This window comes from Rhinolophus sinicus, chromosome 12, assembly GCF_057876585.1.
Source record: "Rhinolophus sinicus isolate RSI-liver-muscle chromosome 12, RSI-T2T, whole genome shotgun sequence".
Taxonomy (NCBI): domain Eukaryota; kingdom Metazoa; phylum Chordata; class Mammalia; order Chiroptera; family Rhinolophidae; genus Rhinolophus; species Rhinolophus sinicus.
The window spans coordinates 10,650,678-10,662,819 of record NC_142512.1 but is presented as its reverse complement, the minus strand read 5'-3'; the positions used below and the strand labels follow the sequence as shown (position 1 = coordinate 10,662,819).

Sequence of the window (12,142 nt, the reverse complement as noted above, 5' to 3'; positions counted from 1 at the left end):
GCCTAAGATCACATTATATTTCTTAGTGTCAAAATTACCCCACAACTGACACTGAGCCTTCTGTTGACTAAAGCTCCATATTTTTCACACATATTGCTTGCTCTCTCTTGAACTTAGAAATAATAAAATGTATTTAAATTTACCATATTGTCTCTATGCTCATCTTGTTAGGTTCAACTTCATATTTTTTCCTGATAAGATCCTGTCTCTCTCTAAAGATATTTACAGTCCACCCCAACCTATATGTCGGTATTCTGAATGTTTGGATAGAATTTTAACTAACTTATTTCAGTCTGTTCTTTATGAGTCCAAGCACCCTGAATCCCTCCATTTATCCTATCATTTGTATATGGCCTGATGTTCAGCATGCTCACATCTTAGCTACTCCTCTCTGAGCATTGTAGAATTTGCCAATTGATAGATTCATTGTTAGCTCTGCAAATGAGTCTTGACTGTCTTCTTAAATTGGTCTAAGCTAGACTTTAGTGTTACAGCACTCAGACTTTGAAATAGAGGTTCCTATGTGGCTCTGTGTCCTTTTGATCATAGGCCCGGATGTAATTAATATTGCCATTATCCTTCCCCAACAACATTTGAAATGCTAGCCTGAAGCACCTTTGACTGCACCAAATCTTGGTATTGTTATTAAGGAAAATTTGCCAAATTTCCTCCAAGGAGGTAATATAGTCCTGCTTCTACCACTAAAAGCTTCAAGTTCTCTGGTTTGTGGCCCTTGTGTAATATTGTGTAATGTGGTATAACTATTAAGAAGTCTTTGATTCACTGTGTGGGCTGGTTTTCTCTCTCCCTTCTGCACTGCCTGGCTCTGATCGTAAAATTGGAAATTTATTTATTTATCAAAGAGTCTTTGTTGACCAGGCTCTTCAGGCCTGTACTTCAGTTGTTCCTCTGCTAGATCGTTAGTGTAAATGGACTGCCATCATGACTGATTCCCAGTACATTAGCTCATTTTCAAACTGGGTAAATGTACTCCCACATCACTTTCCCACATGTTTTCCTCAGCCAGCAAGAATGGCTCTCCCGCATTACATTAAATCTTATCCAAATGTCTGGACATTTATCGTTACTGTCTGGCAAAGACAGAAATTTGAGGGTTTTCTGTGGCCCTGAAACTGCCTTCAAAATAGAACAACTGACATTTAACTCTTCCCACTTCTTTCTTCTTATAACCAGGCAGCAGTCTTGGTTTCTCTATAGATGTTACTGTCATCCTCACTTTCCCTCCATTTGATTTAATGAGTTGTGTCCCATGGATGTAAAAGACTAACCCTACAAGTGCCCTTATGCCGTGGGCAGTGCCCTTGCTGGTTATCAGCATGCTGCTTACCTCTTTCCCAACTGGCTCTCTCAGTCTGAATTTCAGGAGACAAGAATCTTGGCAAGTGGGGACAATTGCTCGTGCTGGTATACATTTTTACTTATGTGTTAGAAAACTTATACTTTTTGGACTTGCTTCTTCTATAACTCTTCTTACTCTTGAAATCTCAGGTATTTGGGTTTTAATTAAGTAGTTCCTTTCTAAATTAAAAAAGAAAATAGCTACATCTTCAATACTTAGAGAATACACTGGTGGTGGAGAGACATAGCCTCCATATCTTTTAAGTTAGTTGAATTGTATTAGGAATTTATTAAACCTGGTAAGGTTTGTCCTGAGGATGAGAGTTGACAAGCAATAAGCCCAAATCCTTGTGAAAGTTTTAGCAGTAGAGAGTTCTACTGTAAATGCTTTAAGATTATCAATGTCCTTATAAACAAACCAGTCACCTAAGGATGGCTGGGGGCACATTCTTCAGCAACAAAGCCCTCTGTGCTGAACTTATGAAGTGTGAAACATCACAGGAAACAGGAAAGGATGTTTTATGACATTTCTGTGGGTTGGGGAGCAAGACATGTTGGAATGGGTGTTGGGGAGATGAGACCATTGGATCTCCTTCACCGACACTAGTGAAAGAGCCCCCGCTTAGGGAAATCCACCCTGTGTCCCCATCTACTCCTCTGCTCTTGTCTCAGACATGGGCTCTTCTGATACATGTGAGAAAGGTACCTCCCACCTTCCATTTCCCATCCTCGGTCCAAAAAGAATGACAGACATCATCCGTGACTTCATGGAACTGATAAATGAATGGTAAACATCCACTTTCGAGGGCTTCTCAAGAGGAAGGAAGTGTTGGAATCAGTACTGATACTTACTTTTGGGGGAGTATGCACAGAGAAAAGGCAAGTCAGGTGTCTCTACTCTGTGTGGAACCAGAATTGATTGTCCATAAGGAGGGCCCTTGTCCCTGTGTCTTGTTACCAGGATATTGAAGAGACTGTGGAGCAGAGCCGAAGCCTGAACATGTATTGCCACTTTGCAAATGGCATTGGTGAGCCCAAGTACATGCCTGTACAGTCATGGGAACTTCTGACCCAGACTCTGGTGCAAGCCTTGGAGAATCACAATGAAGTCAACACGGTGATGGACTTGGTTCTCTTTGAGGACGCCATACGCCACATGTAAGTGTGCTTCTCGTTTCCTTTCCTCGGCTGCCTCCTCTTCCCAGTGTCAGGGCTCTCGTTTGGGCATTTGAGGACACTTGGACACAAGCAGGAAAGCAGCTACTACTTCTTCTGTGGCGGTCAAGATGGTGGCCGGAAGAGGAGCAGCAGCACAGTGCTGAACTCAGGCAGATTAGGATTTGTTGTCTTGTCTGTCTTGTGGAATCCCTGGGCTGATCACAGTGACACTGAGGGACATTTTGAGACCACAAGTGGGTCATCAGACAGCTCAGGAGCTGCATCCCCGCCCCATAGTAGTCCAAAGATCAGTTTCACAGTAACGAGAGTGAAGTTTTTTACATACATGCATATTTCAAGGGGAAGTATCCTTTTAAGTGTTGTTGCTCTCAAACGAATCACTGACGGAGTCAGCAAGCCTCCCAGATAATGTATCCTCACACCAATGCTGTCCTTACACGCTGTCTGCATCCCCCATCCTGAGTCCCATTTACCACCCCTCCCTGCTGTGCGGATCCTTCCACCCTGTCCCCTGGTACTCACTGTCTCCAGCAGCAAAATCTACTACACCTTCAGCTTCTCTGAACTGTCCCTTCACTGATAATTTCTAACTGAAACCTGACTGACCCCTGAGTTGAGGAAAGCTGATTTTTCTTCCCCGTTCTATGTACCCCAGGGCATAGACAGAAGTAAATACTCTCCTTACTCTCACCTCACCCCAGTGGTGTGTTTAAACCATTTCTCCTTTTCTCCTTCACAAACTCCAGTTGTGTGGGTTTTTTTTTTTTTTTTTTGAAGCACAGGTAGTTGGACTTTCATACTCATTCCCTCTCCTTGTTACTGTCATCCACTGGCATCCAGTTACTTCCCACCATTTGCCAGTGACTTTGGTACTGGGACCATCCTTCTTTCCTCAGTCATACCTTTCGTCATTGCTGGCATCTGGGTAATACCTTGTCTGTCTGCTCCTTAGCCTCCTGAGCGCCAGTGATGTTTTCATCCATTCCAGCTCAGCCGTTCACTCACCTGTTCCTATCCCGGAACTTCTGTCATCAATAATGAATCCACCTCCAAAACCTCAATTTCAAAAATCTCACTTCTCTGACTTGTACCTCCTACCCATCGACTCACCCGCTCTGGTTTTTATTCCATCTATTCTGAAACTTCATCAAGACTTCATGCATGGAGTCAACTCCTTTCGCAAACCCCTTTAGCCCTTCGTGTAGACCATGTCTTACTCTCCCCAACCTCCATCATCCTCTAATTTTCCTGTCATTGCATCCAGGTGGCAAAAGCCCACTGTAGTTAAATCCCACTGTCTTCTTATTCCATGCCTGCCCCTAAGCACCTGAAGATTGTTGAAGAAAAATCCCCTGCCGTGTTGACTTGGTTTGCTTCAGATTTTCAGCCATAAATATCAAGTGGGCCTTCAACTTTGCTAGAAATCCTGTTCCGCTACCCTCGCTGGCTTCCCCATCTTGTGATGTCCGTACCATACATTTTTCTTCTCTTCTCAAACTTCTAACACCCCTCCCCTTTTTTTATTCACAGTTAATGAGCACATCTCTTATTTCACCGTGATAATGAAAGAAACCAGAAAAGAATTCTCTCATCTCCCTGCCATCCAACCTAACAGCCTGTCTGTATTCCACCTGCATCCCCTACACAAATACTGACTTTCCTATGGTTACTGTGTATACCTAAGGCTGGTTCCTCCCTGTGTGCCCTGGACCTCCCCTCCTCTCACCTTCTCAGTGACTTCACTCCTTCCTGCAGTTATCTGTCCTCACCTCTCCCCTCTTCCCCCTTCCTTTCTCTCTCCCTCCCTCCTTCCCTCCGCCCTTCCTCCCTGTCTTTCTTCTTACTCCATTGTCATTAATTCATTAATTTCTGGATCATATGCATTAACATATAAATATGCCATATTGTCATTATCAAAAAAGAATAAACAATTCTTGATTCTTACATCTCTTTCCATCTACTGCCCCATTTCTCTGCTCCTATTCACAACCAAACCACAGAAGGGTACACTTGTCATACCTTCTCATTCCTCCCACCTCAGTCTACTTATTACCTCTTAAACAAAGAAGCTCTTATCAGTGTCACCACAGACCTACTTCTTGCTAAATTCCATTGTCACTGCTGGGCCCTTCCCGTATATTACTTGAACGTCCTACTGCGTTGGCATGATTAACCACTGTCTTTGTTTACATCCATCCATCCATCTATCCATCCATCCAGTACATATTCATTGATTCAACAATCTTAGTATGAGTTCAGGGATCTTTGTTTTATTCACTTCTCAATCCCCAATACCTAGGACAGTGTCTGGAACAGCAGTTACTCAATAAAAATTCTTAGTATGTCATATGGGAATAAATGGTGTAGAGAAAAACAGAGGGAATGGGGATAGAGAGTGCCTGGGGTGGTTGTGATTTTAAATAAGGTGGTCAGGCAGGCCTCCCTGAAAAGGCAGCATTTGTTGTAACATTTAAGAGCTGTCCTTAATGTAGAAGTCACTAGGGCCTGCTGCCTGTGCTTTGCATACAGCAAGTCCTTTAGTCTTCGCAAAAACCCTGAAGAAAGTAAGGTCTAACATCGCACACCCCAGAGACGGGTGAGCCAAAGCCGACTCATGCAGTCCGGCTGCAGTGTTTGCTTTCAACCATCGCACTATCATGCTTCTTCATACGCTTTTTGTCTTCCCCCTAATCCAGTCTTAGCTCCTTGAGCACACAGCTGAATCCCCAGTACCTGGAACAGTGTCTGATGTAGTAGGGGGTCGGTCAGTAAGGGTTTTTAAATGTCCATTCACTGATCTGGTCAAAATTTCAGTGAGTATTTTCCCTCCTCTTTAAGAGCTGCCTGAGCCTGTGTCATAGTCTTTGAATTGAGATAAATTTTTATCCTCTAAGAATCAATTAGATTTGGGACAATAGCAAGTGATTCGGTCAATGTGGTTTCCAACATGGGTGATTAAATTGATACTGTTTTCAAGAAAAAAGTAGGGCTATGAAAACTGGCTTTTCTCCTGAGATTTCTAAACAAACTCTGAAGATAGTCGTCAAAGAGATGCCTGAGTTGCATTTGCAATGGAAAAACAACGGGAATTGTGAACTCCCGTAAGGGGGCAGTTCTGAAGAATAAAGTGTATTTGGATGTATAGTTTAAAAATATCAGCGTCCCATGACTTCATCCTTTCACTGCCCTCCCCTCCCTGAGGGCTCCTCAACCCCCTTGGCTGCCTCCACCACCCAGACAGAGCAGAAGCAGCCCCCTCATATACCAGAAAACAGGACACCAAACAATACAGTGAAAAGCAAAGGTAACCTCAGAATTTTGGGAGATTCAATGGCCTTGTATTTTTGCACACAGTGCCCAAGGCAGAGAGGTTTGGGCTCACTCCAAGCAGGTCCCACCTGGACACAAGAAGGTCCAAGGTGGGAATAGGGCAGGGCAGAGGAGGGCAGCATGTATATGCACTTTCTCAGGAACCCACAGGGCCGGCCGAGGAAACGAGGCAAGAGCCTGTGTTCATCTGTGCAGTACGGCCTATGCTCATCTTGACTGTATTATCTGACTGTTGGTTCTTAGTACCTCTTGATTCTTCACATTTTCTTTTGCTTGATTTCCCCTACACCTTTCCCAAACTTTGCTGCTCTTACTCCAAACCCAATAATGGAGTACTGTGGAGTGGTTATGGGCACAGGTTCTGGAGATAGAGCCAGACCCGGTTCTGCCGCCAATTGGCTGCGGTGCTTTTTGAAGGACACCTACCTTCCTCAAGCCTCAGCTTGCTCCTGGAAAATGAGGGTAATAAGAATGGCGCTGTGGTAGGGTTGTTGCTCTCTGTGTGAAGTGCTTTGCACTTCATAAGCAGCCCATAAATGTTAGTCTTTTTCTTGGTGCTATTGTTTTCTTCTCTTAATAGTACCATTTGGCTCTGACTTCCTCCATGATTTCAGTAGATTCTTGTTGTGCTTTTTCTTACAGCTTTACACTGGAGCTTTTCCCCGCCTTTGGCATCATCTTAATCTATCTTTTTCTTTTTTTTGTTTTCACTCCCACATATGTTTTCCTGCCTCCTCTTTTTTTCTCTTAGGGAAAAAAGGAACTTCAGATGTACCTCTCTTTTGCCCCTTTTTTTGTGTATCTTGCCAGTTCTCTAGGGTGTGTGTGTCTGTGTGTGTGTGAGAGAGAGAGAGAGAGAGAGAGAGAAGAGAGAGAGAGAAAGAGTGTGTGTGTATGTGTGTGTGTGTGTGTGTGTGTGTGTTTAGTCTTCAGTAAGCCAGCTTCCTCCAGCTGTGCTGTGGTACATCTTCAGCTTTTGTTTTGAATCTCTCAGAAATTCAGTAATGAATTAACTTAGACTGCCTTCATTTTCTGGCCCAGCAGCCCTTTAGAATATTGATCTTCTTTTTACATTTTGTAATTTAAATTCAGAGTCCTTTGCCCTCGTCAGAGGTTGTTAATGAATCCCCAGCTGGAGTCTAATGCTGACAGTTGCAGACTTAACCATTCTTCTTTGGAAACTTCATCACTAATGATGCATTTTCCATTTGGATACTGAATAGCGTGGACCATGCTAAACTGAGTTCAGGCCTTCCAGAATAGAGCTGGGTGGTGGGCAGCATGGAGAACCTAAGTGGACTTCTCCGCCTCCGCCTCTATTAATCCATTCCTGCCCCCTTCTTTTTGAATCAGAAGAGAGGACCTGGGTATCTTAGCACCATAGTTTCTCCTTTTCTCTTTGTAGTCAGGCACCATCTAATGTAGACGCAAAGCATATGATTCCTTGCACCTGGCCTGTTGAATGATTGTGCGCATGCATCACTCCTGAGTATAAGGTATGTGTTGTTCTGTTTAACAAAAATATATGGAATACCTTCAGTGTGGTAGCACTATAGAGAATACATGATGAATATATACACTCTCCCGATATTTAGAAACTGTGGTTTAATAAGGGAACAAGAGAACTGTAAATCTATGTGATATAAGACAGAGTACAAGTATCACACTAAAATAATTATAAAGTGAAAAAATAAAATCATAAAAGAACTAAATGTAGATCAATAAACGACTCCGAAGTATTTAGGGGAATGAATTTTAACTACATAAATTTAGTGACGTAAAAATTTAAGTCCAAAAAACTAAAAATTTCTGTACATCTAAAACATTAAAACTAAAAGATAAAAGTGACAAATTGGGATATTTTGAGACATACGTAAAGGGATCTTACAAATTTAGAAGAACCCTTCAATTGAAAAGTGGGCCATGGACATGAAAAGAAAATTCACAAAAGAAAACATATATAATGATTAATAAGAAAAATATTCAATTCCTTAGAAATCAAAGAAATAAAAAATTAAAACCATAATATTTTCAACCATTAAATTGGCAAAGATTTAAAAAAATATATAAGACCCAGTGTCCACAAGGGTGGGGGCAAGACTCTCCTACCTACTCACTTACACATTTGCTAGGGTTTCCTTTCAAATAGCAAACGCACCCCATAGGACAGATGAGACCATAAGGACCCATAGATATTTAGTTTGTTGATGCTAATTATGACCAGTCATCGGTATATGCAAGAAATTTGTAGTAATAAGAAAATTCAAACCACAGAAGCTTTACATGAGCCATTTAACCTCATACATGCTCTACTTTTGTTGACACATCAAACCCCACCCACCAAAACTTACCCCCAGCCCTTCCTCCAAATTGGGGTATTGTAGATGCTAAGTTGCTCTACCCCTAATTACCATTACCTAATTTGAAAAGGGAATCTCTCATAATATTATTAAGACAAGTCAGGGACACAGGACTGGATCTTGTACAATTCAATCTCAGACATATCCTCTGCTCTGTTTGGTTGGACTTTACCTGAGTTCTTGTTCTGCACATTCTTTCGATCACAAGTTCGCCAACACCTATTGTCTCTTCCTCCTTATCTTATCCATTTCCCCACAGTGGCTTGATCTCTGTGTTATGTATGGGGCAGTTCTACCTACCATGTTTCCCCGAAAATAAGACCTAGCCGGACCATCAGCTCTAATGCGTCTTTTGGAGCAAAACTTAATATAAGACACGGTCTTATTTTACTATAATATAAGACCAGGTCTAATATAATATATAATATAATATAATATACAATTATAATATAATATACAATTATAATATAATATAATATAATACCCGGTAAAAAATACTATACAACCGGGTCCAATATTAATTTTTACTCTAAAATATGCATTAGAGGGCAGATGGATGGCTCAGTTGGTTAGAGCGTGAGCTCTGGGCAACAGGGTTGCCGGTTTGATTCCCACATGGGCCAGCGAGCTGCGCCCTCCACAACTAGATTGAAGCCAATGAGCTGCTGCTCAGCATCCAGGTCGCCAGATGGCTCAGTTGGTTGGAGCATGGGCTCTCAACCACGAGGTTGCCAGTTCAACTCCTCAACTCCCGCAAGGGATGGCGGGCTGCGCCCCCTGCAACTAACAACAGCATCTGGACCTGGACCTGAATCTGAGCTGTGCCCGCCACAGCTAAGATTGAAAGGACAACTTGACTTGGAAAAGTCCCAGAAGTACACACTGTTCCCCAATACAGTTCTGTTCCCCTTCCCCAATAAAATCTTAAAAAAACAGCAAAAAAAGGCACATTAGAGCTGATGGTCCAGGTAGGTCTTATTTTCAGGGAAACACAGTACGAAGAGTACAAATTGGTGCCACCATTCTGGGGGTGGGGACATCTTTTTGGTAAGTATCAAAAGTTATAAAATTGTCTTACTGTTAGTTAGTTAGATTCAGTAGTTTTACTTCTAGGAACTTATCCTATGGACATAGAGATATAAACTAAAAATGTTTATATAGCATTATTTATAACTGGAAAATGTTGGCAACAACCTAAATATCCAACAGTAGGCTATTGCAGGCAAGCAACTTATTCTATGTAATGGAATATTATACCACCATCAAAAGCATGGTTTAGCAGATTACTCGGTGGCATATGGAAATAATCACAGTGTACTGCCAAATGAAAAACTGATTTCAAAACAGTATGTGCAGTATACAATGTCAGCCCAATTTTGAAAATATACAGGAAAGAAATATGTTCAGATGTAATAACTGTATATACACATAAATATATACTTATAAACATACAGACAATAGAAAAAAGTTTAGAATGACATATAATTAATGTCAGTAGTGTTTATTGCTAGATAGTATAATTGTACTTTTTCTGTATTTTATGACGTTTTGTGCAATGAATAGTCATTGTTTTTAAGATGAGAAAAAATAAGGGAATGGGAGTTATTCTTATAAAGAATGTAGGTACCTTACATAAGGTATATAGATTGTGCTGAGGGGAATTAAAGAAACGATTGGTGGTGTATCATGGAGGAAAGGCTGTGAACAGCTTGATGGAAGAGTAGCATTTGAGAAGGGGCAGGATGAGTGAGTTCCTCAGGAGGGCGTGATTTAAGCCCAGGGCCTGGGAATATCTCCCCATGGCTGGAGGAAGAATATGGGCACTGAGCATGGTCAGTACAGCTGCAAAGCGAAGAATCCAGAAACCAAGGAAGTGGCTGTCTCATAGGTCGACACTAACAATCCACAAATACTCATTACAGGACCTCAATGTGCAGGAAGGAGAAAAGAGGGAGAGAAGAGCTATGCGGGTCTCTCTGTTATTCTGCTGTCTGTAATTTTGCTCCTTCTCTCCTAAGGGGAACACACTGTTCTCTTCCTGCTTGTCCTCCGTGCTTCCCCTGATGTTTCCCCCTAATTGGATGCTTTCTACTTTTCTCTCTTTCCTGCTCCCTCCTCTTGCCTAAAAGCACAGATGGGAGAGGCCAAGTGATGGGGGCAGCTGTGGCAGAGTCCGGTTTGGCTTGGAGGAGCCAGAGGGGAAGCCCTGGTCCCCTCCCCTCGCCATCCCATGCCCCCTGCAGTCCTGCCTGGCTGCCCTGAGCGCTTCTTCCACTGCCACTAGTTCAACAGAGGCTTTGGCTCAAAACAAAGCAGGGGTGACTTCAATCCAGTTGGGAGATCAGGTGAGGCCAGGTATGGAGACAATTTAATTGACGTTTCCCACAGCTCAGCCCATGATGAGCCTCCAAGGAGGGTTCCAGTTCTTGCTCACTGTGCATGCTCCTCACAGAAAGTCTGACCGAAACCATTCTTTCTTCTTTCTTTTCTACTTTCTTCTTTGTAGCTGCCACATCAATCGCATCCTTGAGTCCCCGCGGGGAAATGCGCTGCTGGTTGGTGTAGGTGGCAGTGGCAAGCAGAGTCTGACAAGGCTTGCAGCTTTCATCAGCTCCATGGATGTATTCCAGATCACGTTGCGGAAAGGCTACCAGATCCCAGACTTCAAGGTAAGCAGGCCAGGCAGCTGTGGGGAGGGGACTCAACTTCCCTTCAATTACCCACAGCTCTTTGTCACCCTTCATCAGCTCTTCAGTTCGCTTGCCCAGAACCTCCGCTTAATTGTTCATCCAGTTCTTAGATTCTGGGCTGGTGACATGAGGGGCTCTTTTCTCATCAGCCTGGCAACACCGGCCTTCCCAAGGTCTGCGTTTGTGAGACTTGAGCTGCTTCAGTTATATCTGTGGCGCCTCAGCTCTCATCCAGATCAGAACACATCTACTGCAAATTCAGCACACAGCTCTCTAGCAGCTCTAGTAGACATAGGAGGAATTCTGACAGTTTGTCCAAGTTTTATAAGAAATTCGTATTTTAAAAGATGAGTTTAGTAACCACCGGCCACTGGGACTTTCAGTGACATTTCCTGGTTTCAGAAATCAGGCACTTAGGAGCCACGATGCCCGCTCTGGAAAGTAGAGCAAGGCATCGTATACAGCTTTCAAAGGTCACTTTGTCTAGTCCCGCCCTTTTATCCGTGGCCACAACTGGGGCCCTGTAGGGAGAGATGATGTGATTTCCCTCGGGATGTGGTTCTTGCTGTCCCTGGGAGAATTGTAGCCAGCGCTGAGCCAGACCCACCCTCCTGCCTTTGTAATCTCTCAGCCAACGATGCTCAGGGCTGCTCTGAAACCACAGCTCAACCTCTCGATGACTTGCTGAATCAAAGGTCCTACACCGGGTTCACATTAGGCCAATCTTTAGCTCTTCCAAAAAAGAGAAGACATGATAGTTCACATGAAAACTGTGCATTTGCAGAATGTCCTAAGACTGTGGTTCTCACACTTGACTATATACTGGAATCCCTTTAAATAATGCTGATGCCTGCCTCCCACCCACCCCCCTCTCTGCAGTTCTGACTTAACTAGTCTGGGGAGTGGCCGGGGCAACAGCACTTTGAAAGCATCCCCCAGATGGTTCTAACGAGAGTTGACAAACTTTGTTTTTGGGAATTTGGGAAATGCATAAGGTTGAGAACCATCCATCCAAAAGGAAGCTGATTCACTGTAAACGGGAATTTATTTGGACACAAAAGAAGCTCTGCTGTAAGGAAGCGTATGAGGCTGTTGAGAGAATGAGTCCTGAGTAGCGCAAAAGAGAAAAGAGCAAGATTAGGGACTGAAGGCTGAGCTTGTGAGGGATACAGCAAAGGAACCAAGGCTAGCTAAGCTAGAACATTCAGGGCTTGGCATCCTAGC

The 12,142-nt window shown here is 43.1% G+C and overlaps 1 protein-coding gene across 3 annotated transcripts in view; it reads left to right on the top strand.

The window, feature by feature from the left end:
- Positions 1 to 12,142, top strand: part of DNAH9 (dynein axonemal heavy chain 9) — a 316,438-nt gene that overhangs the window by 196,405 nt on the left and 107,891 nt on the right. For all 3 annotated transcript variants that reach the window (XM_088801911.1, XM_088801910.1, XM_088801912.1), the window contains exons 43-44: positions 2,321 to 2,517; positions 10,735 to 10,897. In XM_088801911.1, coding sequence (XP_088658037.1) covers positions 2,321 to 2,517; positions 10,735 to 10,897 — 360 coding nt within the window. The remainder of the gene's footprint in view (positions 1 to 2,320; positions 2,518 to 10,734; positions 10,898 to 12,142) is intronic.